Raw genomic sequence first — 26123 nt, 5'->3', positions numbered from 1 at the left:
ATTAAGAACACCTGCTCTTTCGATGACATAGACTGACCAGGTAAAAGATATGATCCCTTATTGATGTCACTTGTTAAATCCGTTTCAATTAGTATAGATGAAGGAGAGGAGATTTTTAAGCCTTGAGACATGGATTGTGTATGTGTGCCATTCAGAGGTTGAATGGGCAAGACCAAAGATTTAAGTGCCTTTGAATGGGGTATGGTAGTAGGTGCCAGGCACACTGGCAGTTCTTGTATCAAGAACTGCAAGGCTGCTGTTTTTTTTACACTTAACAGTTTTCTGTGTCTATCAAGAATGGTTCACCACCCAAAGGACATCCAGCCAACTTGCCACAACTGTGGGAAGCATTGGAGTTGGGTCAGCATCTCTGTGGAACGCTTTCGACACCTTGTAGAGTCCATGCACCGACGAATTGAGGCTGGTCTGAGGTCAAAAGGTGGGGGTGCAACTCAATATTTGGAAGGTGATACTAATGTTTGGTATACTCGGTGAAGAATGTTAAATGTGTACAACTGACACTCACTTAGTGTTAAGCGCTCCCAATGGTCAATGGATGCTACTGCTTGTGATGCTCATGACGTCACGAGCAATTCTCTGGGGGGTATTCATTCCACCTATTCTGTTGCAAAACGTTTCTTAAACGGAAGCAAACGAAACGAAATGGGCGGAACCTACTTGAATTTGTCCAATAGAAACTCTCGTTTTGCTCTGTTTGCTTCCGTTTGGTTCTTAAACGGTAAATGGTTTCCGTAATGAATACACACCAGGACTTCTGAGGGAGTCGGAGGGTGCTGCTGCAGGAAGGGGAGCTCTGGGAGAGCTCGGAGGTTGGATCTGCACCCGGCAGTCTATCGTGGAAACTTTACATTTTTTATAGACAATAAGTGTCCGACTGCACAGGTTGAAACGCATACGAGGTAGGTAACGTCCGCGACTGTCTTTTTCCTCCACAAACTGAATCCAATGTAATTGTTGAAAGCTTTGGAAATGGTGGTAGTTTTCCGTAGCTGGCTAACGTTAGCAGGCTACATTGATGCCAATGGAGGCTGTCAACACAGAAAGCGATGATTGTCATCAAATGTATCATTACTTTCGAAAACCGTAAACGCAGCATCTTGGAATGTGGAATTGTGTTGCCATTGTCGCTGAAAGCAATGCTCCCTTTCAGAAAACACTACAGGTTTCGGATGATATGAACGTATATCTGGAAAATTCGACATTTGACAAACACTCCAGGACCGAACAATGTGGGAATCACTGAAGGTTCATTACACCACTCTTCAGTTCAGTCGTTTCCCAGCTTCAGAGCGTGCACTATAGGCGATGCCAGACGGTTGTTTTATAACCGTTCCAACGAATAGTTCTATTCCAATATAATCCTGTCAATCATGCATCATCAACGCGACTCCGAGGATTAATGGAACCCTTACTTGTCCCCTGGCCGCGGTGTACCGGTTTTTGTATTCATTGTCTTCCCACAGTGCTAATGAAGTATGGGCCTAGGCCCGCATACATCTTACAGTACACAGTGTTGAAAAAAGAAACAGAGATGTCATATATGGACACACAGGTGTGCGTGCTCTCGTTATGATCGCAATAACTAATGCCTATGCTCTTTTCACATGTGTAGCCTACTGTCCTGAAAATTCTACATTTTCTGTTAATGATTACATAAGAGTTCAGTGTGTGTGCAGTTTAAGCAACGCTGTTCTCGTGTCTGACAACTAGACCAGACAGACCACAGATGATGGAAAGAACTAGAGCTGTCAAGTCGACAATTTCCCATTGATCCCACTGTTTATGGAGGGACGTTTTCTACAGAACATTATTTGTCATCGTTTTTCGAGGCACTATGATCTTTGGTCATTTCCCTACCTGGTTTTACGAGAGTGAATTGGTATGAGTCATGTCACAGTGATACTGCTGCTTTTTGCCACAGAGGTGTAGTACCTGTGACATCCTGCTAGTAAAAGTTGAGAGAATTAAAACTGAGTCCTTTTCAGGAAATGCTCAATTTACCACCCAGCTCCTGAACTAACCTGTTTTTTGTTTGTTTATTTTGAAGACCATACTGGCGAGACCCAGTGGAGGCTCCTTATAGGAGGAAGGGGAGGACCATTCTCAATTTTTCAGAAGTTCACTAAAGTTAACCTGATTCATATGAAGGCAGTGGTGTCAGTTCAGCTGGAAAATGTTCCAGTGGTACTGATCCAATGATGAAGACAGTGAATATGCATGCGCTCCCTGGCATATGGCTGATGCTTTCCGCTGGTGCCAGTAAGATAGGCTACTGTGCGCTCAGTTGGGAGTTGAGAAGTAAGATAACTAGAGACAGATTAGTATTTTCCTTACAGCAAACAGTTTTTCCAACAATTGTATTTCAAAATATTGAGCTAGGTGTATTTACCTGCTTTTCATTGACCTCTGCAACTCAACAATCAGCTATTTGATAGACGATTTGCGGCGAGCGCTGCCCAAATTGCGAGCTTAAAACAATCCACAGCTCACTTTTTAAAAGACTAATGATCCTCTGTGGCCAAATCATGCTCTCTGGTGTAGTATTTGAATTATTTTATTTCTGTATAGACATTATATAGGAAATCTTGGCACATTTAATTAAATTTACTTTAGGGGAAGCCACTAGCATATTGGACACGCCTTCTATGCTGACATTAATATTGAAAGTAACCGGTGCATAAAACATCTGGATGAGGCATACAAGGCCAAGTTCAAATGCCATGTTAAATTTCAAGCAATCAGCGCACTGCCTAAACAGTTTACTTTGCTGGTCAGCCATCTGGCCCCATCTCTACGTTTTAATTTTTTTAATGAAAGGCGTGGCAGGCTGGCAGCTTCTCTCCAGGCAATGCTCCGTGTGGTCCTAAAGCCAGCCTGCCTAGATGCTTAACAGTCGTTTCATTTTAACTGGGATTGGAATGATTGTAGCCTACTTTTACATCTTGCACTTGAGATATGGTATGGCGTCATACCCTGTATGAAGGCCTCTGGATTTACTGGTGCTGCGCGTACACTATAAAACACAAGGTTTTTGAGGCTGTAAAATGCAATCTCACTGGTTACTTATTTGATTACTGTGTTGATTGTGAAACTTGGAGACGTTTTTCTAAAACAACATCCCACACATTGGCCCAGCCAGGGTTACTGTGACCCTTTCATCAGGCATTGGCTGCATCCTTGATAGTGCCCTACATTAGACCGGGGTCCTGATCAAAAGTAGTGCTCCTATATAGGGAATAAGTTACTATTTGGGACGGAGCCATTGACTCCACCCATAACCGAAGCAGATTTAAGGCTAACCACCACAGTAGTGTGGTGGGTGCCAGTGATGACAGAATGGGGATGGGACTGCACAAATAGATCGTGTTTCTGGATGGTATGATGCTCTATGTAAGGTTCCAGACCCCATCACCTTTTGTAATTAGTGTAATGTGAGCTGAATTAGTCATGCCCCAGTGATCAGACTGAAGTCTCAGTTTAGTGTGATGAGGAGTGTCACCTTACACAGTTTGCGGTGTAGGCTATCGAGCCTCTCCTCCAGGTGCTGTGTCTGACTCTAGTGTCTGTTGTACGTACACACACATTCATAATAAGTCCACCAAACTAGCTTTGTTGTGCAGGACAAGAGACGTAGATTGAAGGGCAATGGAGGTTGGAGCTGTGAAAGGAAAGTTTTGTTTTTCTTTCGTTGTGCTATTAGCATGTAAAAGAAAGTATGTTCTGATGTGTAGGTGTGTAAACATTCACCTTTAAATGCAATTGGGATGTTAACGTTAATTTAAAAAATCCCTAACCAAAACCTTCCACAAAATAAAAATCCTAGTGCAGTTATCACACAACTTCCACTAACAGGTGAATACTTAACACATCAGTGCTGTAACGTTAGTAGGAGACATCTTTCAAATGATTTGCCATGGATAGAAAGCACTCCGCACATAATCGTTGGAAAAATGGCAGAGAAAGGCAAGCAACAGCAGCGAACAGCATGCTCTGCACTGAGTCAATACTGCTGCCTGTGCTTTTAGCGGGCCCAATGTTACAACGTATCGATTGTTGCTTTGGAAACATGCTGAAGTACAGACTGACTGCTGTGAACATGTCTACAACTTCATCAGCAAGCTGTCAAACTATTGTAAATACGTGACAAGTTACACGCTGTTTATCAGTGCAGTGCCCAACATCTTTGGCTAGCTAGCTAAAATTCCATCCCTGTGTTTGTCAGGGAATCTACCTAGCAGTGGACAGGCTACAGCAAACTAAATCAGCTGATGAAATCACTGGTGACCGATTTATACTTTACAACTTTCTCAGGGCGAGTTTGTCTCTGCCCCAGTATCTGTGTTTCATAGCGAGTGAGGCATGCAACAACGGGTTGCGGGAAACAATGCTAGCGAATGGATTTAGAATTTTGAACTATTGATAAGTGGCAGTTGGAACATCGAGTGTGCATCGTCTCCATGCTCATTTTGGCCAAAACACTTGCATACTAGTGATCACTATCGAACAAAACAGCAAGTGCCCACTCGATAAAGGGCTTATGGGCAAATTGTTCAGTTTGAGAGAACTTCATTGCCCCCTAGAGGTCATATGCAATATGACCATATTCGCGTTGTGAATAAGCGTGGAATTGTATTCATCTTTCTAATTAAGACATTTTTTTCCCTCAATCTGTCACATATCTATATGATACCATTGAGGAATGTTTTCTTTCTTCCCTTCCTGAACCAAATGGCTGACCCTCTGTACTAACTGAATCTTTAGTACTGCCCATGGCACATTTGGTATGACATTGTTACCACATACCACTGTTGCGTTTTGGGAGTGGGCTCGAATCTTCAGTTCATTTGTTTTTCTCCCTCCATAGCTCAGCTGTGAACTTGGCCTTATTGCCTAACTTAATGCCTTACGTGATTTCGCTGGCAACACGCATGCAAATGAACCCAGACATAATTAAGGCAGGTAGTGTAACATACATCGCATTATACCTCGTCCCTGATGCCAGAGATCACAAGTTTTTGACCTTTGGAACCTCAAGCCAAGGCTGCCCTCAGAAATGGCGTTAGTCTCTATCTGTGTGTCTCTGTACCAGATAGGCTGTAAGGACAATAGCCTACATGGTTTAGTCTACAGTGCACGCTACAGTTAACGTAGGCCATTTCCATGTAAAAGGACCCAAGAGCACCAACGTGAAGTTAATAAGAGAGCATACGATTTGGTGTCAAATGAAAGCAAAGGGTCTATTTATGAGAAATTTAGGCATGTATACTTTTTTTCCAATCTAAAGATTTTGAATAAGCAAAGCCATTTTGAATTCTGGTTTAACAGATGGAAAATGGGTGTTTTGCTTTTAAGACTTTCTGGTAGCTATTTTCTATTAGAAATGCCTCAACCCAATAATGTTGACGTTAAGACCCTTGCCAACTAATATCAACATTTTGTTTCGTTTTAGAATTAGAATAATAGCCAATGTGTCAAATAATACCCAAACATGCAGAAGGAGGATGTTGCATGTTTCTACCTTTTTGTGTACTTATTCAGGATGCATCACAATGAACATATCACATATCTATAAGTATCATTTCTGTATAGTACACATCAGGGACCCATGATGTCATTCAGGTGTTAATCCACTTCATTTACTGTAGTTTAATAACCAAAATAGATTTTTTTTCAAACTCAAGGTGTCATATTTGACACCCCATTCTTTCTGCTGACTTCTTTCAATCTTAATTCAGTGTAGACATTTAAGAGTTTTTGGAGAACTTGGTCACAGAAAAACTGAGGGAGATTTTCACGAGATATGCACTGTTCTTCAATTAACCTAAAATGTGGTTAAGGTAAAAATCTATCTCCTTGTCCTTCTGTTACCATGGAATTGCCCAGTACCCGTATGTATTTTGTATGTTTTAGTGTTGTTGCTGATAGGAAGTGTGTATCTCGGCAATATTTGGTGATTTGAGTATCAGCTTGATCGTTTTTATACCAGTGCCCAAGGCTGAATAGGCCTTGTACACACAGCCACAACGCACAGGCTAGACAGAGGCCTATTAAATCCATTTATTTGCTTCTCTTTTCACTGTCAGCAGCCAGCTAGTGCTCTAAGCTATGAGTTTAGACTAAAGTTGCTGTTGACTCAAGCATGAGGAGTTTCCATTTGTAATATATTAATGTATTATTTATTCCTTCCATTGCCGTCCCTGAAGGCTCATTAGGTATTTATTCTGAACAAAAATATAGATGCAACATTTTCAAATATTTTACTCAGTTACAGTTCAATTGACTGATTTCCTTATGAAGTAAATTAATTTGGCCCTAATCTATGAATTTCACATGACTCGGAATACAGATATGCATCTGTTGGTCAAAGATACCTTCTTTTGTTTTTAAATAGAGGCGTGGAGCAGAAAACCAGTTAGTGTCCGGTGTGACCACCATTTGCCTCATGCAGCGCAACACATCTCCTTCGCATAAAGTTGATCAGGTTGTTTGTGGCCTGTGGAATGTTGTCTCACTTCTCTTCAATGGCTGTGAGATGTTGGTGGATATTGGCAGGAACAGGAACGTGTTGTCGAACCAGAGCATCCCAAACATGCTCAATGGAAGGTGACATGTCTGGAAGAACTGGAACATTTTCAGCTTTCAGAAATTGTGCAGCAACCTGTCGCCAACATGACGCCATACATGTCTGCCATTTTCCTGGTACTGTTGAAACGGTATTCATCCATGAAGAGAACAACATTCTCCAGCGTGCCAGTGGCAATCATAGGTGAGCATTTGCCCACTGAAGTCGGTTACGACGCCGAACTACAGTCAGGTGAAGATGACGAGCATGCAGATGTGCTTCCCTGAGATGGTTTCTGACAGGTTGTGTAGAAATTCTTAGGATGTGCAAACCCACAGTTTCATCAGCTGTCTGGGTGGCTTGTCTCTGGCGATCCCGAAGGTGAATAAACTGGATGTGGGGATCCTGGGCTGGCATGGTTACACGTGGTCTGCGGTTGTGAGGCTGGTTGGACGTACTGCCAAATTCTCTAAAATGACACTGGAGGTGGCTTATGGTAGAGATATGAACATTCAATTCTCTGGCAACAGCTCTGGTGGACATTCCTGCAGTCAGTGTGCCAATTGCACGCTCCCTCAACTTGAAACAACTGTGGCATTGAGGTGTGACACAGCTGCATGTTTTGGTTGCCTTTTTTTGTTGTCCCAGCACAATGTGCACCTGTGTAATCTGCCTCTTGATATGCCACAACTGTTAGGTGGATGAATTATCTTGGCAAAGGAGAAATGCTCACTAACAGGAATGTAAAGAAATGAGTGCACAAAATTTGAGAATTTGTTTGTATCAGTGGAACATTTCTGATATCTTTTATTTCAGCTATTGAAACATAGGACCAACACTTTACATGTTTTTTATATTTTTGTTCGGTATTGTATTTATTAGGGGTGAGGTATCGTGGCAAGGTAACAAAACATAAAGCGGACTGAATTTCTTGAGGAAAAAGTTATAATGTTGGAACAAGCGGCCTTATGTTGTCACCCTGAGTCACGTTTTTTCCCCGGGATATTTTGCATACAGCACTTTAATGGACCAAAGAGTTTAGTCTGCTTTGTGTTTTCCTTTTATGCCATGGAAAATCCCGTATCGCAATACTGGTATCGTGACAACCCTAATTAGGATCCCCGTTAGCTACCACGGCAGCAGCTGCTCTTCCTGGGGTCCAAATAGGAATAAAACAATACATCATAATAAAACAATACATCATACAAGACATTGCGTTATACATGTTTACATTGCTCCAATATTACAAATGTACTACATTATATTGATAAAATATTTACAGTTGTGTCTCCCCACAGTCCGTGTGGTTCCATGAGGTGTTTCATCGATTTAAAAAATAAAATAAATTATTTATCAGGTTTTACTTCTAGCTTGAGTTACTCAAGGTGGAAGAGTTCCATGTAGTCATGGCTTTATATAGTACTGTGCATTTCCTAGCCTCTGTTCTGGACTTGGACTGTGAAGAGACCCCTGGTGGCATGTCTTGTGGGCTATGTATGGGTAAAGCTTATTCAAGGTGAACTTTGACCCATATTATTCCATCCGCTCCCTTATCCCAACCCTGTGACATAATAGATGAGTGCTTTTTTTTTTTCGCTTTTAATTGAGGGACTTTTTTTTTTGGGCAATTTTTCTACACAGAAACATTCTGGTTCTATAGAGTAGTGGAAAGTTTTGCCTCGCCCATGGGATGAGCATTCACTTCTTTTAAAAACATTTGTATCTTTTTTTTTTTTTTAAATCAGCATTTAGCTACAGCATCCATTATTCACGTGTCTCTATCGCTTTTAGTCATGTATAGCTTTTTACTAAACTTAGCTCTCCACTGTGTTGCTCTCCATCCTGTACCGCTGCTGATACTCAACTAGTGCTTCTAAGAAACACAGTGGGATAAGCAGCTTGGGGCCTCCAGACTCTACTGTGGGTTTGTCAGTCTGGGTTTCCTGGGCCTAGTGTGTGTGAGAGGCCACCACTGTTTCCCTTCCAGGCCCATTTGGCTCAGTCAGTGTCTCCATGTGTTTTCCATGTTCTCTTTAGCTGGATAAGATTGATGGCCTCTGGGGGAAGTGGGGACTCCTCTCCTGGTTCTTTGGTCGGCAGTGTGCCTCTGTTGCTATTGGAGTGTCTTCCGACCGTGGCGCCACCGAGGCTTCCCCTCTATTCATTGTGGGCGTCTGTAGAGTCTCTGGTTGAGTCCCAAATGGCACCCTAGTGCACTACTTATGGCCAGAGACCTATGGGCCCTGTCAAAAGTAGTGCGCTTTAAAGGGAATAGGGTGCCGTTTGGGATGTTCACGTAGAATAATCAGTGGTTTTCACACAGCAAAGAGATTACTGTACGCCTGAAAAGACAAGATTGTGGGGAAGAGATTTTGTCTGTGTCTCGAGGGACTGGCGGTAGAGGAAGTTATCTTAGGGGTTAGTTGACTAAAGACCGACTGCACAGACAGGGCCCCAGTGCTGTCTCGTTTTCAGTGAGCGGAATCCTTATTTGAGTGACTCGCACCACAATTAGCCTATGCATACAGTATGTCAATGGAAGATTGGCATGAATCGTTGTATGTGACGATGGAATCAAAGATGATGGCTTACGACTCGAGAAGCATGATTGGAAATAAAATACAAGAGAATTTGACCTTTTAATATGAACTTGAATAGTGATGGGCTTCTTGCTGGAGGAGTTGAAATGTTCCTGGAAGCTGTGGTGCCATAAGGCTGGGCACATTAGAAGTGAATTGACAGTGAACATGTTAAGCTCCTTTTCATTGTTTTACTGATACTTTAATTTCTGGTAATAATGTGTGATCTGTAAGCCACCCTGGCCCTTTAGTCAGTTTGACTTTTCAATAATACCAGTGGATGTAGCCTAGATCTAGTGCAGTGCAATGGTGATCAAATCCTCTCGTCTATGCTTAGGCAGAAATGCTGCTCAGTTCATTAGGGGCAAAACATTTGCTAATCTTTTTGTGGATTAAAGTTGGACTGAATTTGGACAATTGTTATTTAAAGTGCTTTCGGAAAGTATTCAGGCCCCTTCCCTTCTTCCACATGTCATGTTACAGCCTTATTCTAAAATGGATTAAATGTGTTTTTCCTCATCAGTCTACACAAATTTACCCCATAATGACAAAGCGAAAACAACAGTTTTTTAGAAATGTTGTGCAAATGTATAAAAATAAACACTTTATTTACATAAGTATTCAGACTGTTTGCTATGAGACTCAATTTAGCTCAGGTGCATCCTGTTTCCATTGATCATTCTTTAGATGTTTCTACAACTTGATTGGAGTCCAACGGTGGTAAATTCAATTGATTGGACATGATTTGGAAAGGCACACACCTGTCTATGTCAGAGCAAAAACCAAGCCATGAGGTTGAAGAAAGTGTCCGTAGACCTCAGACAGACAGGATTGTGTCGAGGCACAGATCTGGGGAAGGGCGCCAAAACATTTCTGCAGCTTTGAACGGTCCCCAAGAACACAGTGACCTCCATCATTCTTAAATGGAAGAAGTTTGGAACCAATTAGACTCTTCCTAGAGCTGGATGCCCCGCCAAACTGAGCAATTGGGGGAGAAGGGCCTTTGTCAGGGAGGTTGACCAAGAACCCGATGGTCACTCTGATAGAGCTCCGGAGTTCCTCTGTGGAGATGGGAGAACCAGAAGGACCGCCATCTCTGCAGCACTCCACCAATCAGGCCTATATGGTCGAGTGGCCAGACGGAAACCACTCCTCAGTAAAAGGCACATGACAGCCCGCTTGGAGTTAGCCAAAAAGCACCTAAAGGACTCATACCATGAGAAACAAGATTCTCTGGTCTGATGAAACCAAGATTGAACTCTTTGGCCTGAAGTGTCATGTCTGGAGGAAACCTGTAACCATTCCTACAGTGAAGCATGGTGGTGGAAGCATCATGCTGTGGGGATGTTTTTCAGCGGCATGAACTGGGAGACTAGTCAGGATCAAGGCAAAGCTGAAGGGAGCAAAGTACAGAGTTCCTTGGTAACCTGCTCCAGAGCGTTCAGGACCTCAGACTGGGGCGTCGGTTCACCTTCCAGCAGGACAACAACCCTAAACACACAGCCAAGACAACATAGAAGTGGCAAGTCTCTGAATGTCCTTGAGTGGCCCAGCCAGAGCCCGGACTTGAACCCAATCAAACATCTCTGTAGAGACCTGAAAACAGCTGTGCAGCGACGCTCCCCATACAATCCGCTTGAGCGGATCTGTAGAGCAGAATGGGAGAAACTCCCCAAATACAGCTGTGTCCCAAACTTGTAACTTCATACCCAAAAAGACTCTAGGCTGTAATCGCTGCCAAAGGTGTTTCAACTGAGTGAAGAGTCTGAATACTTATGTAATTTTATTTTCAATTTAACATTTCTAAAAACCTGTTTTCACTTTGTCATAATGAGGCATTGTGTGTAGAACAATTTATAATCCATTTTAGAATAAGGCTGTAACGTAACAATGTGTAAAAAGTCAAGGGGTCTGAATTCTTTCCGAATGCACTGTATGTATGCCCAACACCCCTAAACAACTGTATGAAATAGGAATTAGGAAGGAATGGATTCGATCCACTAGACCTGTAGAATTTGTCCAATGTTTAACTTTTAAGTTGTAGAGTCCCTCTGAGAACCTTTTTAATGGTGTTAGACTTGAGGAAGATGATTCTTGTCAATCTTTAAGCTGTGTAACAGGGGTTGTAGGTTGAAGTTAGGCTTTGGATTCACTGCATCTGCTGACCTCATCAAAACCAAATTCACTGGACTGGGAGGGAGTTCACAAAATGGAGTCTGTAGGAATGGGGGGGGGGGGGGGGGACTCGGGAGGGGAGGAGATTCCTGTCCACTTCAATAGCAAAAAGCTGGTAATCTTCTTATCCTTTTACACTCCTAGTTTGGGCAAGGCTTGGCTTTAGGAGAGTAATGCTTCAGCTTCTGTACAGTTGCCTATACTGGGTCAATCACTCACTGGGCACACAAACTGGAGAAATGTTGTCAAATTTAAACAGGAGCAGTAATACAGGCCAAGTTCAGTTACTGTTGGCTACCTCCTGAGTTTAAAACCCTTGTTTAAACCCTAGACTGGTGAGTGTGACCCTCGTAGGCATTACCTTCCTAGACCAGACTGGCTGGAACCAGGATCAGGGAACTACTCCTGCTGAGCCTATGTCAGCTCCAGTTAACAGGGCATGGATGAAAGCCCTATTTCTGACCTGCAGTCAGGAACCATCAGAGTCAGGAACCTTAGAATGAGTTTACCAGACCAATTTCCAAGGTTAGAGGTTTCGAACCGGTTCTACTCATTCTATTTCTATGGGTGGAACCCTGTCTGAGGAAAAAAAACATTTCTGTTGCGTGAGCATGACAGTGAGAAATTGAATTCCCTACATAGTTATAACAAGATGTATCCTAAAGGTGTTAACTTAAATCATTAGGTCTCTATAGTTTCAAAACCTGTTTTTGTCAGGTATGTACAGACTGTTCTAGGGCAAACCGACGCACCCTTCAGGGCAGGGAAGTCACACTTTTTTATAGTCTCTCTCTCTCTGGGACATGGGTCATGTCTCGACAAACCACCACCACCTGACTCTTACTCCGTGATGCAAGTTCTAACTGAGAGAGAGTTATTAAGCATGACATATGGTATTAAAGTACACACTAGTCTGCTGGAGTAGGCCTCTCCCACTCTGAGCTCATACCACCATTCGCTTACGTTTTGCAGGCTGCGATAATTGATATATCTGATAACCAATCATATTAAACAGGAAACGATAGTTCATACCAGTAATATGCTATCTTTAGAGAGCTACGCATAACCATAGAAAGGCTGAGTGTCATAGAAATTGAGGCTTTGCAGGCAGATTCACAAGGCTTTGAAGGCTCAGCTCTTTTGCTCTTCTTGGCACATTCAGCACAGCCTCCAGGCCCATTGTTTCTGAACCTATCACAGGGTTTTGTGTTCAGAAGCTGTCTGTGTCTCAAATGGTACCCTATGCTCTGTATAGTGCACTGCTTTTGACCAGGGCCCCTAGTCTCTGGTCTAAAGTAATGTGTATTTTGGGATGCAGCCTCTTCTCTTTTTGTCTCTTCACCACGTGACTTTGCTTTACCATGACAGTAAGCTCTGTGTGCAGCGGACAGTCCAGACAATACTCCAACAATCCTCTGTTTTGTTCCAGCTGTGGCAGAGTGAAGAGTAGGCCCCAACATGCATAACTCGCAGCCCATTCAAACACTGCCTCTCAACTATTTCCTCTGCTAAGGTAGCAGTGTCTTACTTTAGAATGGAAAGGCTACAGTCTGCCTTGATCTCCAGCTCCTCTTCAGATACATCTTCAGAAACTTCAACCAGCAGCTGCTATTGGCCTGAACGTTCAAATGAATACCATTGGTTAACTGTCTTCACAGAACTGTCCCTTTAAAAGAAAAAACATTTGGTTAGAGTGAACAGACTTGGCTATGTCTCCCAAAACAAATACACACACAAACACACTCCCACCCCTCGTGGCATCCTTCCTAAGCTCTTCTTCCATATTTGCATCCTGCTGTTTGTCAGATTGTGGAATCCTCAGAAGAGGGAGAGTAGCGTGTCCACCCACTCTGCCCAGAGTGGGTGAAAACGTGCTTTGGTGATGACATTTTATGTAATACAATACATTTTATGAAGATGCGTATGATTTTCATGTTCTGAATCTTTGTGGGGTCTTTCTCTTTAACACAGGGGTTCCCAACGACCCAATTGTCATATCTAAAAATTTGCGTGATCTCAACCATATGAAGACATTTTGTGATTAACAGCCCATGTTTTTTGTTTATTGTGAGGCTGTAGCAGTCAATGGAAAAACATTCTAACAAGCTGACCACACCGACCGCGTCGCGTGCTTGGTTCTATTTGAGACGCTCAATATGCTGCAGGTCCTGCCTCTCCTATCTCCTCATTGGTATTTAGGAGCATATACCCACGTGCCATCTCATTGGTTGTTAGGAGATATACCGACATGGGTGATTGAAAGATGAACTGAGGTCCACACTCCAGTTGGTGGTGGTAATGCACCTCAAAGTTGGTTGCCAACCGCCATATGAAGTCCAAAGAAGACTAGAGAAGGAGTGATGACTAGAAACTAACTCGGTTTAACGTTACCCTTTTCATCTGTGGATTCATTGTCGGCGTAGAGGACATTGTGAATTTTAGGTAAAATAACCCAATGTTTATATATCCCAGGACAAATTAGCTAGCAACAGCAAGCTAGCTAATAAATCGCAGTTCTGTGATCAGCTCTTGCCGACAGTTGCTCTCGTTGTATCATACATTGCGTCCATATGACAGCGGGAGAAGCCATTCATAACTAGAGTGCAGATGCCGGCCCGCCGTCCCGCCATAGATGGAGCCCCATCTGTTGCGGAAGCCCACCATTTAACCCCATGGGATCTGTTTTTCGTCAATATAGCCAGGCAGCACCCTGAACATCCCCTGTGCTGTTTCATGCTTGTGAATTGTGAGACCGAACAATATTTCTTTGTGAATAGTATCCCCCGACATGTATAGCAAACAGAAGTCAATGCATGGGCGTCTTAGCCTCCCTCACAATGCATGGGCGTCTTAGCCTCCCTTAGTATTGATGTGAGTTTCTGTGCCTTCTGCTTCCCCATACATTATTTTGGGCAGTAATATGAAAGTCGAAGACGAAGGTCAAAAGCCACGCTTCTGCCGAAGCACAACCCAACCAAGCCGCACTGCTTCTTAACACAGCGCGCCTCCAACCCGGAAGCCAGCCGCACCAATGTGTCGGAGGAAACACCGTGCACCTGGCCCCCTTGGTTAGCGCGCACTGCGCCCGGCCCGCCACAGGAGTCGCTGGAGCGCGATGAGACAAGGATATCCCTACCGGCCAAACCCTCCCTAACCCGGACGACGCTAGCCCAATTGTGCGTCGCCCCACGGACCTCCCGGTCGCGGCCGGCTGCGACAGAGCCTGGGCGCGAACCCAGAGACTCTGGTGGCGTAGCTAGCACTGCGATGCAGTGCCCTAGACCACTGCGCCACCCGGGAGGCCCTTGGGAACTGCTGCTCTAACATATTAAAATGTTATATCCAATAAGTCAAATTTTGTTATCTGATAATAAACACCAAGCTCTGGCAGAACGGTGCAGATTCCTCGCCAAAACTTTTTTGAGGATTTTACATTTTGTGTTTGTCGGCTTCCAAGATACTTTGGGGCAGCTGACATTTCACGCGGACACACAACACAATCATTGATGCAACTGGTTCATCACGATGGCATAATGCTGTGCTAACTCTTCATGACGGTAGTGCATATGTCGCCTTGTTGCTGCTAATGTACCCGACTCCAGCTAGGCTCATTATGACTGTAAAGCAAAGTTTTGTGGTTTAGTTAGTTAGGCTGTCAACCCTTCAGTTCCCATGTCATTTTCCATGTTGTATGCTGAGCTTATTTGAGTTAGGCCTATATTTTGAAGAGCGAATGTTACTGAAAAAGAGCCGTGCATTGCTCAAGTTGTTCATGTCAGAACCAATTACTGGCCTTGATGTCTTCCTCAAATTTCTTTGCTTATTATGTAAATTGTAAGACGTGGGCTGATAAGCGAATACCTCCTTGTTACGCAAGCATTGTCCTAGTAGGTGTGTCGAGCCAGCGTGTCGTGCCCCCCCCAATTCCTGTGGAAATGTCTTCTCTTAGTTGCCAGGCATTTGCCCGGTCTCCGTGCTGGAGTTGCCATGATGCAGCAATACATCACAGCAGGACTTTATTTGCGTCTCAAATGGCACCCTATTCCCTATATAGTGCACTATATATATATATATATATATATATATATACACACCACAGCCATATGAGCCAGGCTAGGCACTAGTCCTACACAGGGAATAAGGTGCAGCCCTTGTCACAAGGCCAGGCAAATAAGTCTCGGCGTGCCCTTTCCTCTGCCCAGGGATTGGTAACATATTTTCTTCAAATGCACATTGCTCAACCTATTTCAGATGTGCCAGAGTGCCTTACAGTAGTTTATTGATCAATGGCGTGAGCTGTGAAGATTGACTGGCATACCTCAAGTGCGTTCAGAAATCTTTTAATTGATTGCCTGAATAGAGTAGCAACTCGTACTCGCTCCAGAATGGCATGTTGAAATCACATGATCAGGCGTGACTCTGTTACTGTGTTACCATCATATAAACGGAGACCCAAATGGCACTAAATAGAGTATTGGGACGCAGACAGAGTCCGATGGCTTCGATTACTGTGTTTACTGTCCCCACAGTTATCAGGAGGGAGGAATTGTAGTCAGCCGTATGTGATATCTGCCCAATTTATCATGTTGTCTGTACGCTAGACTGATAGTCCTTCACACCATCATTAATAGCTGCATTGGAAAAACGCCATTCGCAGATGTGCAGTCAGTGCTTGGTTTGCATTTCTGATTTTAATTTCACATGCCAATGGATGTGGTAATGAGCATACATGATGTATGCCAGTCAGCCCTGTGATGGGACTCTCTCTGACACATACAGAAGGAGAGCCCTTTGCCATGGGACCTTAGTTTTAGACTACGAGCTACAATGTGACCACAATTCTGCTTGTGAACACATGGGCTTACATGCATTTTTAGGTGCTCATTAAACCTTCAATAACTCTGCTGAAGCTAAACTGTCAGATGTTGCAGTGTGTAGGCTTCTGTGGGTGGGTGTCAGGTTCAGTCTTGCCTCTCTCTGCATGGCTCTCCAAGGCTCCAGTGTCTTTCCATGTCATTTCAGCAAGCCATGACGCCGACCGTCTCAAATTTTTCTGAAATAGTTTCTGTAGTTGGAAACAAGACGAGTATTACAGAAACATTATTCTGTTGAATTATAATTTGATTCCTGAGAAATTAAGCTAATTCATAGCACCCACGTTTTTATTTATAGGATTCATATGACAGCAATCTATGCTGTGGTTTTGTTGGACACTGTTTCGAATGCTAACTTTTTTAGCATTTGTGTCACATTCATTGCAAGAAAATGGTACCTATATTTGAATTTTTGCGCTTCATATCCAAGTCATCTAAACTAACATCGTTGTTACACAATCAATTTTTTTTGTTGATACATTAGGATGATTTAGACATGAAGTGTATAAATGCTCATATAAACTTAGCAACAAAAAAAACGTCCCTTTTTCAGGACCATGTCTTTCAAAGATAATTTGTACAAATCCAAATAACTTCACAGATCTTCATTGTAAAGGGTTTAAACACATGCTTGTTCAGTGAACCGTAAACAATTAATGAACATGCACCTGTGGAACGGTCGTTAAGACACTAACAGCTTACAGATGGTAGGCAATTAAGATCACAGTTATGAAAACTTAGGACACTAAAGAGACCTTTCTACTGACTCTGAAAAACACCAAAAGAATGATGCCCAGGGTCCCTGCTCATCTGCGTGAACGTGCCTTAGGCATGCTGCATGGAGGCATGAGGACTGCAGATGTGGCCAGGGCAATAAATTGCAATGTCCGTACTGTGAGACGCCTAAGACAGCGCTACAGGGAGACAGGACGGACAGCCTATCATCCTTGCAGTGGCAGACCACGTGTAACAACACCTGCACAGGATCGGTACATCTGACTATCACACCTGCGGGACAGGTAAAGGATGGCAACAACAACTGCCCGAGTTATACCAGGAACGCACAATCCCTCCATCAGTGCTCAGACTGCCCGCAATAGGCTGAGAGGTTGGACTGAGGGCTTGTGTTGTAAGGCAGGTCCTCACCAGACATCACCGGCAACAATGTCGCCTATGTGCACAAACCCACTTTCGCTGGACCAGACAGGACTGGCAAAAAGTGCTCTTCACTGACGAGTTGCGGTTTTGTCTCACCAGGGGTGATGGTCGGATTCGCGTTTATCGTCGAAGGAATGAGCGTTACACTGAGGCCTGTACTCTGGAGCGGGATCGAGGTGGAGGGTCTGTCATGGTCTGGGGCGGTGTGTCACAGCATCATCGGACTGAACTTGTTGTCATTGCAGGCAATCTCAATGCTGTGCGTTACAGGGAAGACATAATCCTCCCTCATGTGGTACCCTTCCTGCAGACTCATCCTGACATGACCCTCCAGCATGACAATGCCACCAGCCATACTGCTCGTTCTGTGTGTGATTTCCTGCAAGACAGGAATGTCAGTGTTCTGCCATGGCCAGCGAAGAGCCCGGATCTCAATCCCATTGAGCACGTCTGGGACCTGTTGGATCAAAGGGTGAGGGCTAGGGCCATTTCCCCCCCCCCCCCAGAAATGTCAGGGAGCTTGTAGGTGCCTTGGTGGAAGAATGGGGTAACATCTCACAGCAAGAACTGGCAAATCTGGTACAGTCCATGAGGAGATGCACTGCAGTACTTAATACAGCTGGTGGCCACACCAGATACTGACGGTTACTTTTGATTTTAACCCCCCCCCCCCCCCCCCCCCCTTTGTTCAGGGACACATTATTCCATTTGTTAGTCACATGTCTGTGGAACTTGTTCAGTTTGTCTGTTGAATCTTGTTATGTTGATACAAATATTTACACATGTTAAGTTTGCTGAAAATAAATGCAGTTTACAGTGTGAGGATGCTTTTTTAGGTACCATTTGACTTGCATTGAATTTGTGACACAAATGCCAGAAAGTTAGCATTTGAAAAGTGCCCAACCAAAGCATGGATTGCTGTCATCTTGTCCAGGATAAGGAAACCAATACTTGTTTTGTAATTTGTTTGAACTATCACTTTAACAATGTGTGCGGGGGAGGTTCTTCAAACTATTTTTCACCTAATAGCAGGAACAGTGCCATCTAGTGTTCAGAACCTGGTAATATTAGAATGTTGGAGGGGACAAATCTAACTTAAATTAATAATTTCTCTGAATAGGGAAAAAAATGTACTTCTCCAAATCACTGAGAATAAATTGTACACAGGATGAAGAAACAAAATTCAGAGCCGCAGCTGCGTACTACATGGGTGACTTATGACTTTCTTTGGATTCCTCATGTCTAAGTCATTGTTAGAAAAAAGTTTGGTCCAAATCGGATGTTAGGTACTATATTTAGTGAAATATTATACGAATCCTCTAAATTAAGTGCCAATTTGGGTGCAAACAATTGGATGAATTTCTCAGATAAGATTCTTGCAGCATTTTGTTGAAATAATTTGATCTGTTTCTAATAACAGGAATGATTTCGGAACAATCTGAGATGGTGGGGGTCAATCTTCTTTCTTGTGCTTTTCGAGGTGGAACGACCCTCCAGGCAGTTCTAGTAACACATTTGGTTCATGTGACTATATTAGAGTACTGCATCAGCAATTCTTTGCTGTACGTTTTAATAGTGGGTGGGCATGTATAGTACGTGGTAGTATGTGTTGAGGTAATGTCTAACTGAGTTAATTTTGCTTAAAGATTGCTTAAGGTTAGGGAAAGGGTTAGCTAAAATGCTACCGTTGTCTGTCACTCGAACATATGCAACCTTTTGGTCTGTAGCAATACTCCATGTACCCGCCACCTCCTGATGTGGTTTCAGGAATTAACCTTTGACTTGCAATTCAAATGATTTTGCATCATCAGCTCTGATGTCACGTGTCTTCGTATTGGGAGAACTTCCTTCTCCTCAATAGACTGGTCAGAGTGACGTTAGCCAGATGCCAAAGAGTTATTGGCCAAGTGTAGCAAGATATTATGGACAGACAAAAGGAAAAAAGTCTTTATAGACCTAGTATTTCCGATGGAGTTAGCCTATCTTTCTCAAGAGTACTCATCAGCATGAGGTTGTGTAAAACTTACAAGGGCAGGTGAGTTTTACAGCCCAGCCAATAAGTTACTAGTAACCTTTGACTGATGTTTTGTTATGCCTGATTGGATAGAGGGACATTTCTAGAATCCTAGTGAGTCCCTTTTAGAGTAATGTGTAAAGCAGACTGCTCTTGGCACAGGGCTGAATTGATAGAGGTAATGAATGAATGAATGAAGGTCCCCACACCTACTCATTCCAGGGTTTTTCTTTATTTTTTACTGTTTTACTCATTGTAGAGTAATAGTGAAGATATCAAAACTATGAAATGGCACATATGGAATCATGTAGTAACCAAAAAAACAGTTAAACAAATCAAAATATATGAGATTTTCTTCAAAGTAGCCACCCTTTGTATTGCTGACTGCTTTGCACACTCTTGGCATTCTCCCAACCAGCTTCATGAGGTAGTCACCTTGAATGCATTTCAATTAACAGGTGTGCCTTGTTAAGTTACTTTGGCTTAAAAGGAAATAAATTCCACAATCAGTTGTGTTGTGACAAGGTAGGAGTGGTATTCCAAATTTAACCCTATTTGGTAAAAGACCAAGTCCATATTATGGCAAGACCAGCTCAAATAAGCAAAGAGAAACGACAGTCATCATTACTTTAAGACATGAAGGTGAGTCAATATGGGAAAACGTGCAGTCGCAAAAACCAAGCGCTATGATGAAACTGGCTCTCATGAGGACCGCCACAGGAAAGGAAGACCTAGAGTTACCTCTGCTGCAGAGGATAAGTTCATTAGAATTACCAGCCTCAGAAATTGCAGCCTAAATAAATTTGTTCAAGTAACAGACACATCTCAACATCAACTGTTCAGAGGAGACTGTGTGAATCAGGCCTTCATGATCGAATTGCTGCAAAGAAATCACTACTAAAGGACACCAATAAGAAGAAGAGACTTGCTTGGGCCAAGAAACACAAGCAATAGACATTAGACCGGTGGAAATCTGTCCTTTTGGTCTGAGTCCAAATTTGAGATTTTTGGTTCGCGGAGTAGGTTTCCTACCGTGAAGCATGGAGGTGTGATGGTGTGGGGGGGCTTTGCTGGTGACACTGATTTTATTTAGAATTCAAGGCACACTTAGTCATGCTGGTTGTGTGGCAGCTTCATTAAATAGTACCCGCAAAACACCAGTCTCAACGTCAACAGTGAAGAAGCGACTCCAGGATGCTGGCCTTCTAGGCAGAGTTGCAAAGAAAAAGCCATATCGCAGACTCGCCAATAAAAATAAAAGATAAAGATGGGCAAAAGAACAGACACTGGACAGAGGAACTCTGCCTAGAAGGCCAGCATCCCGGAGTCGCCTCTTCACTGTTGACGTTGAGACTGGTATACCCGCGTACTATTTAATGAAGCTGCCCGTTGAGGACTTGTGAGGTGTCTGTTTCTCAAACTAGACACTAATGTACTTGTCCTCTTGCTCAGTCGTGCACCGGGGCCTCCCACTCCTCGTTCTAGTGTGTGTGTGTGTGTTTTTTGTTCTTCAAAATTGAATAAATGTTTCATGGCTTTAGGAACGTGAACAGGCCTCTAACGGTCTCCTGTTTCTTTCCTTTTGTGTTGCAGTGCTCTTCAAGCGGTCCAATGGAGGATGGGAAGCCGGTGTGGGCGCCCCACCCAGCAGATGGGTTCCAGCTGGGGACCATAGTGGACATAGGAGCAAACAGCTTGACCATCGAGCCGCTGAAACAGGGGCAAAAGGTAGGCGATCATATGTCCAGAAAATATACACACACCCTCGCGAAAACAGACGTCCATCGCTATAACATTTTGAACAGAGAATTCGCGTAATTGTGGTGGTGGTCATCAGTAGGCAGGTTTCTATTGCACCAGGTTAATATGACAAAAGCAATGTCCCCCCTTAAAAAAACATTGTAACATGTTTATTGGTAACTGCAGCTATAGGATAAATGCTCTAAAGATCAAAAAAAAAAAATTTTTTATCTGTTCGACAGGTGGATTTTTTTCTAACTTTATTGTGATAAATTTTGATGAACTGTTTTTTTTTAAATAACTTATGATTCAGACCACTCTGCAATTTGTTTTAAAGGTGTACTGCTTGATAAATCTTGTCCTGACTTTCAAGAATGCCTGAATTGCTTTGCTTTTCTGGATGCAAATTCCACCATCCAATTATTTCAGATCTACAGGAGTGCAAGTTTCCCCATGGCACAGACCGTGGCAATACCTTGAAACTTGGTAATATTTTGAAAATTGCAAATATTTGATGGGGGCCACAGAAAATCAGAACTCATCTTGAGGGGCCGCAGTTGCTAGTGGGTCTGCGTGCCCATTTTGCCATGGGGCGTAGAGAAATGTTTGCAGGTATTAACATATGAGTAAGACTAACAAAATCATATCTTACCCTTTTTTTTTTTCTTTTTTTTTTAATATAAAAAAATGTTAGCTGACATATGTCAGTAATTGATAGTCACTCAATTAGCCTAACAAGAGAAACTACTGATGCACAACCAAATTTTGAAATTGCACCTGGTGTATTCTACTATTCTAACTCTCAGCAGTAAGTTGAGACCCCAACTGAGTTCCTAACACTGTTCCATATACATTCTGCGTAACCGCAGCATTCAAACAAGGCTGCAATGAAAACTAATAGGACTGTAGAAACTGTGTTGGCGTCAAAATCCGGGGTGTACACTACATTTCTATTCAAATGTTGATTGACATGGTAATGGACCAATAGTATTGGAGAAACTATGAGAAAACGGACCACTCTGACGCGGTACACGTCACAATGTAACTCGTTGTGTGCCGTACAACTTCTTTCCACCAGGAGTAGCGCTTCTCTCGCAGAATTAAAAACAAGAAATGATCAATGGTGAGTTAATTACTCGTGAGTTCCTCAATAGTTAATTCAATCAATAGTAAAATGCGTCATCGCTGCGAGCCATCATGACTCTCAAAAGCCGCGACAGCCGCGGTTTACTTGTGAAGATAACTTTAGCGCCGACCTATAACACCCTACTCAAACTCACACAAACCTTCAAATAGGTATGTAATGAGACGTTATAGAATCTCTTTATAGTGTTTTATTTACATTTTACAGGTGATAAGTTGGAGAAATCCAATGGGAAAAAATACTGTTTCCCCGCACAACACATCTCCCCCCTTTTACTATCACTCAGTAGCCTTCGCTTCCCCCTCCGCCCTTAACAAGACCTGGCTGAGCTCCTTTTCCTTTTTCAGTCCTCCATAGACGGGCAGCATTAAGGTCTCATTTATTTTGCTGGAAAGGCAAGAAATTGTGCTTTACAATGGTATTCATATTATAGTTGACCTGGAAGTATTACATTTTTGGCGTGCTAAAATAAGGTCAAATGTACAGAAGTTGGCTAGCGTTTTATCACACACAGTGTGTGTATACAATACATTAAGATCATGATTAGGTGAAAGCTGTCAGTCTATGACCCCTTATTGGTGTCACTTGTTAAATCCAATTCATCAATGTAAATGAAGGGGAAGAGACAGGTTAAAGAAGGACAATTGAGACCTGGATTGTGGATGGGTACCATTCCGAGGGTGAATGGGGAAGGGATTTAAGTGCCTTTGAACGGGGTATGGTAGTAGGTGCCAGGCACACCGGTTTGTGTCAAGAACTGCAACGCTCCTGGGTTTTTCACTCAACAGTTTCCCGTGTGTATCAAGAATGGTCCACCACCCAAAGGACATCCAGCCAACTTGACACGACTGTGGGAAGCAATGGAGCCAATGTGGGCCAGCATCCCTATGGAACGCGTTCGACACCTTGGAGGGTCCATGCCCTGACAAATTGAGTCTGTTCTGAGGGCAAAAGGGAGGGGGGGTGTGCAATGGCAAACTCAATATTCGGAAGGTGTTCCTAATGTTTGGTATACTCAGTGTATATGCATGTTTATATATAGAAAAGTATGTGGATTTGGCTATTTCAGCCACACCCGTTGCTGACGGGTTTATAAAATCAAGAACACAACCCTGCAATCTCCATAGACAAACATTGGCAGTAGAATGGCCTCACTGAAGAGCTCAGTGACTTTCAACGTGGCACCTTCATAGGATGCTACTTAAGTCAGTTTGTCAAATTTCTGCCATGCTAGAGCTGGCCCCGGGCAATTTTAAGTGCTGTTATTGTGAAGTGGAATCGTCTAGGAGCAACAACGGCTCAGTCGCGAAGTGGGTAGGCCACACGCTCATTAAATAGGTTTCCATTGCCGAGCTGCCACACACAAGCCTAAGATCACCATGCGCAATGCCAAGCGTCAGCTGGAGTGGACTAAAGTTCGCTGCCATTGGACTTTTGAGCAGTGGAAACGTGCTCTCTGGAGTGATGAATCACGCTTCGCCATCTGGTTTGGTGGATGCCAGGAGAACGCTACCTGCCCGACTACATAGTGCCAACTGTAAAGTTTGGTGGATGAGGAATAATGGTCTGGGGTTGTTTTTCATGATTCAGGCTAGGCCCCTTAGTTCCAGTGAAGTGAAATCTTAAAGCTACAGCATACAATGACATTCTAGAGGATTCTGTGCTTCCAACTTTGTGGCAAGAGTTTGGGGAAGGCCCTTTCCTGTTTCAGCATGACAATACCCCCGTGCACAAAGCGAGGTCCATACAGAAATGGTTTGTCAGGATTGTTTGTTTTTTTAGAACTTGACTGGCTTGCACAGAGCCCTGACCTCAATTGGAACGCCGACTGCATGTCAGGCCTAATCGGCCAAAATCAGTGCCCGACCTCATTAATGATCTTGTGGCTGAATGGAAGCAAGTCCCCGCAGCAATGTTCCAACATCTAGTGGAAAGCCTTCCCAGAAGAGTGGAGGCTGTTATAGCAGCAAAGAGGTGACTAACTCCATATTAATGCCCAAGATTTTGCAATGAGATGCTCGACAAGCAGATGTCCACATACTTTTGGTCAAGTAGGGTATATCTTTTTTATTTTGGGGGGGGGGGGGCAGGGAATTGATCCGAGGGCTTTCAGAAGGGGGGCCACCAGTTGCCGATCCCTTGCATAAATGGTTAATGGAAACACTTCAACCACTTTTATTTGACGCGAGGTTTTTGTAAAATAGTTTTAAAATAATTTTTACCGACAGTCAATTGTCGCATCTATTTTCTATTAACTTTTTAAAAGTCTACCAAAAATCGCTGGAGAAGTTAATGGAAACCTATCTTGACACGAAGACCCTCCAATAGCCAACATACTAGTGAAACATCAAATCTCTGTAGGCTGTAGTTTAGTCGTTTATAGATACTACCCTCCTCCACTGGTACAATATGAAGCCCCAGTATCTGAGGTAAAGTGGCTCTTACCTGGTCAAGTAGGCTTTCCCTTCGAAGCCACCAGTCACTGCTAATTCACTAGATAATGTATTACGCTAAAGCTCTTGATGTTAGCGAAAACCAGTTTCTATGGTAACTCGTACTTCCTTGTGTGGCTTTGTCATAAAGTGAACGTCCTCCTCAATTTGCTCACTTATAGTGTTTACATCCGGCCCATAAATCATCAGACTCCGTCAGATCTTTTATTATGAAGGAAGCTGTGTGTGTGTGTGTGTGTTCCAGTCATTTGTAACGGATGTGTCCATTCTCTGGCATTTATGGTCCGTTCTGTGCTGTAAAAGGCAGTCTGAGGGGCACAATGTGTCTTCTGTCCCTGCAGCAGCCAGTTAGTGCCAGTCTACAGCTCCCATCCTCCACACCCAGCCCGCTCAGAGCAGCAGCGGCGTACGCAGCCTGGCAGACCCCTGAGGGGGGGGATGTCAGGCGAGAGGGGCTGCTCAGTGCATGACACCGTGTCACACACACAGCCTGAGCCACAATGGCTGACTCTGTGGCCCACAACGTTAGGTAATGTGTCCCAGACTGGGCCTGTGTCCCCAATGGAACTCTATTTCCTATATATTGCACTCATTTTGACCAGAGCCTTGGTTGAAATTGGTGCCCTATAAAGGGAATAGGGATACAGTTTTTTCACTGTTTTGCTCTGCCTTGGTGTGTGTGAAAAGAGAGAGGGGGGGGGGGAGGGGTGAGGGACGTATTTAAATTCAAGGGGGCATTGCCTCACCGTCCGTCCCTCCCCACCTCCCTCTCCTTTTCCTCTTGCCTTCAGTCACCTCACGTGGCTCAGTGCTTTGGAATCTTGCCAGTTTGGGCCCAGAATGTGGCACATACCAGTGCAGGAAAGAATGAACCGACTGTACGTCACCTTGGCATCTCCACTCTTGGAAGTTTTAACACCTTCTTGCAGTGCCTTTATTTGAGACACTAAGGACACATCCCAAATAGCACCCTATTTCCTGTATAGTGCAATACTTTCACAAGTAGTGCACTAAATAGGGAATAGGGTGCCAATTGAGATGATACCTAAATTGCTGGCCCAGAAGAGGAGAGGCCAACAGGTCCCCATGGCCCACAGGAGGGAGCTGGCTCTAGCTGGTTGACCCAAATGGCACTCTATCCCCTACGTAGTGCACTTCTTTTGACCAGCACTATGTAGGGAATAGGGTGTCATTTGGGACGCAATGCTATGTCTGGCTTGGCCTCGCTAGCTACACACATTGCAGCCCGCCTGACCCGCTTACTAGTCTAAGGTCACCCCACAGATGTTCTCCAAACGAACTTCAAAAATATTTGTTAAACATGTACATTTTTTCCCCTGGTGAAGAAATGTTTTTGCCACGTGTGGAATGGACAAGGTAAAATTGCAGAAGGCTTTTAGCTG

The 26123-nt window shown here is 43.5% G+C and overlaps 1 protein-coding gene and 1 long non-coding RNA gene across 11 annotated transcripts in view; one reads left to right on the top strand and one right to left on the bottom strand.

Moving 5' to 3' along the window:
• The first annotated feature begins 764 nt into the window (after nt 1–764).
• The window catches only part of LOC139582257 (unconventional myosin-VI-like), a 95717-nt gene continuing 70358 nt past the window's right edge, over nt 765–26123 (top strand). For all 10 annotated transcript variants that reach the window (XM_071412254.1, XM_071412253.1, XM_071412251.1 and 7 more), the window contains exons 1-2: nt 765–920; nt 20977–21111. In XM_071412254.1, coding sequence (XP_071268355.1) covers nt 20995–21111 — 117 coding nt within the window. In that variant the 5' untranslated portion in view covers nt 765–920; nt 20977–20994. The remainder of the gene's footprint in view (nt 921–20976; nt 21112–26123) is intronic.
• On the bottom strand, nt 7373–25143 carry LOC139582268 (uncharacterized). The gene is made up of 2 exons (XR_011676321.1): nt 24713–25143; nt 7373–13003 (listed from the first exon to the last, which is right to left on the bottom strand). It is a non-coding gene; the product is annotated as an uncharacterized lncRNA (long non-coding RNA).

Source organism: Salvelinus alpinus, chromosome 8, assembly GCF_045679555.1.
Source record: "Salvelinus alpinus chromosome 8, SLU_Salpinus.1, whole genome shotgun sequence".
In the NCBI taxonomy this organism is placed as follows: Eukaryota; Metazoa; Chordata; class Actinopteri; order Salmoniformes; family Salmonidae; genus Salvelinus; species Salvelinus alpinus.
The sequence above is the reverse complement of the archived record's forward strand: the minus strand, read 5'-3'. Positions and strand labels throughout refer to the sequence as shown.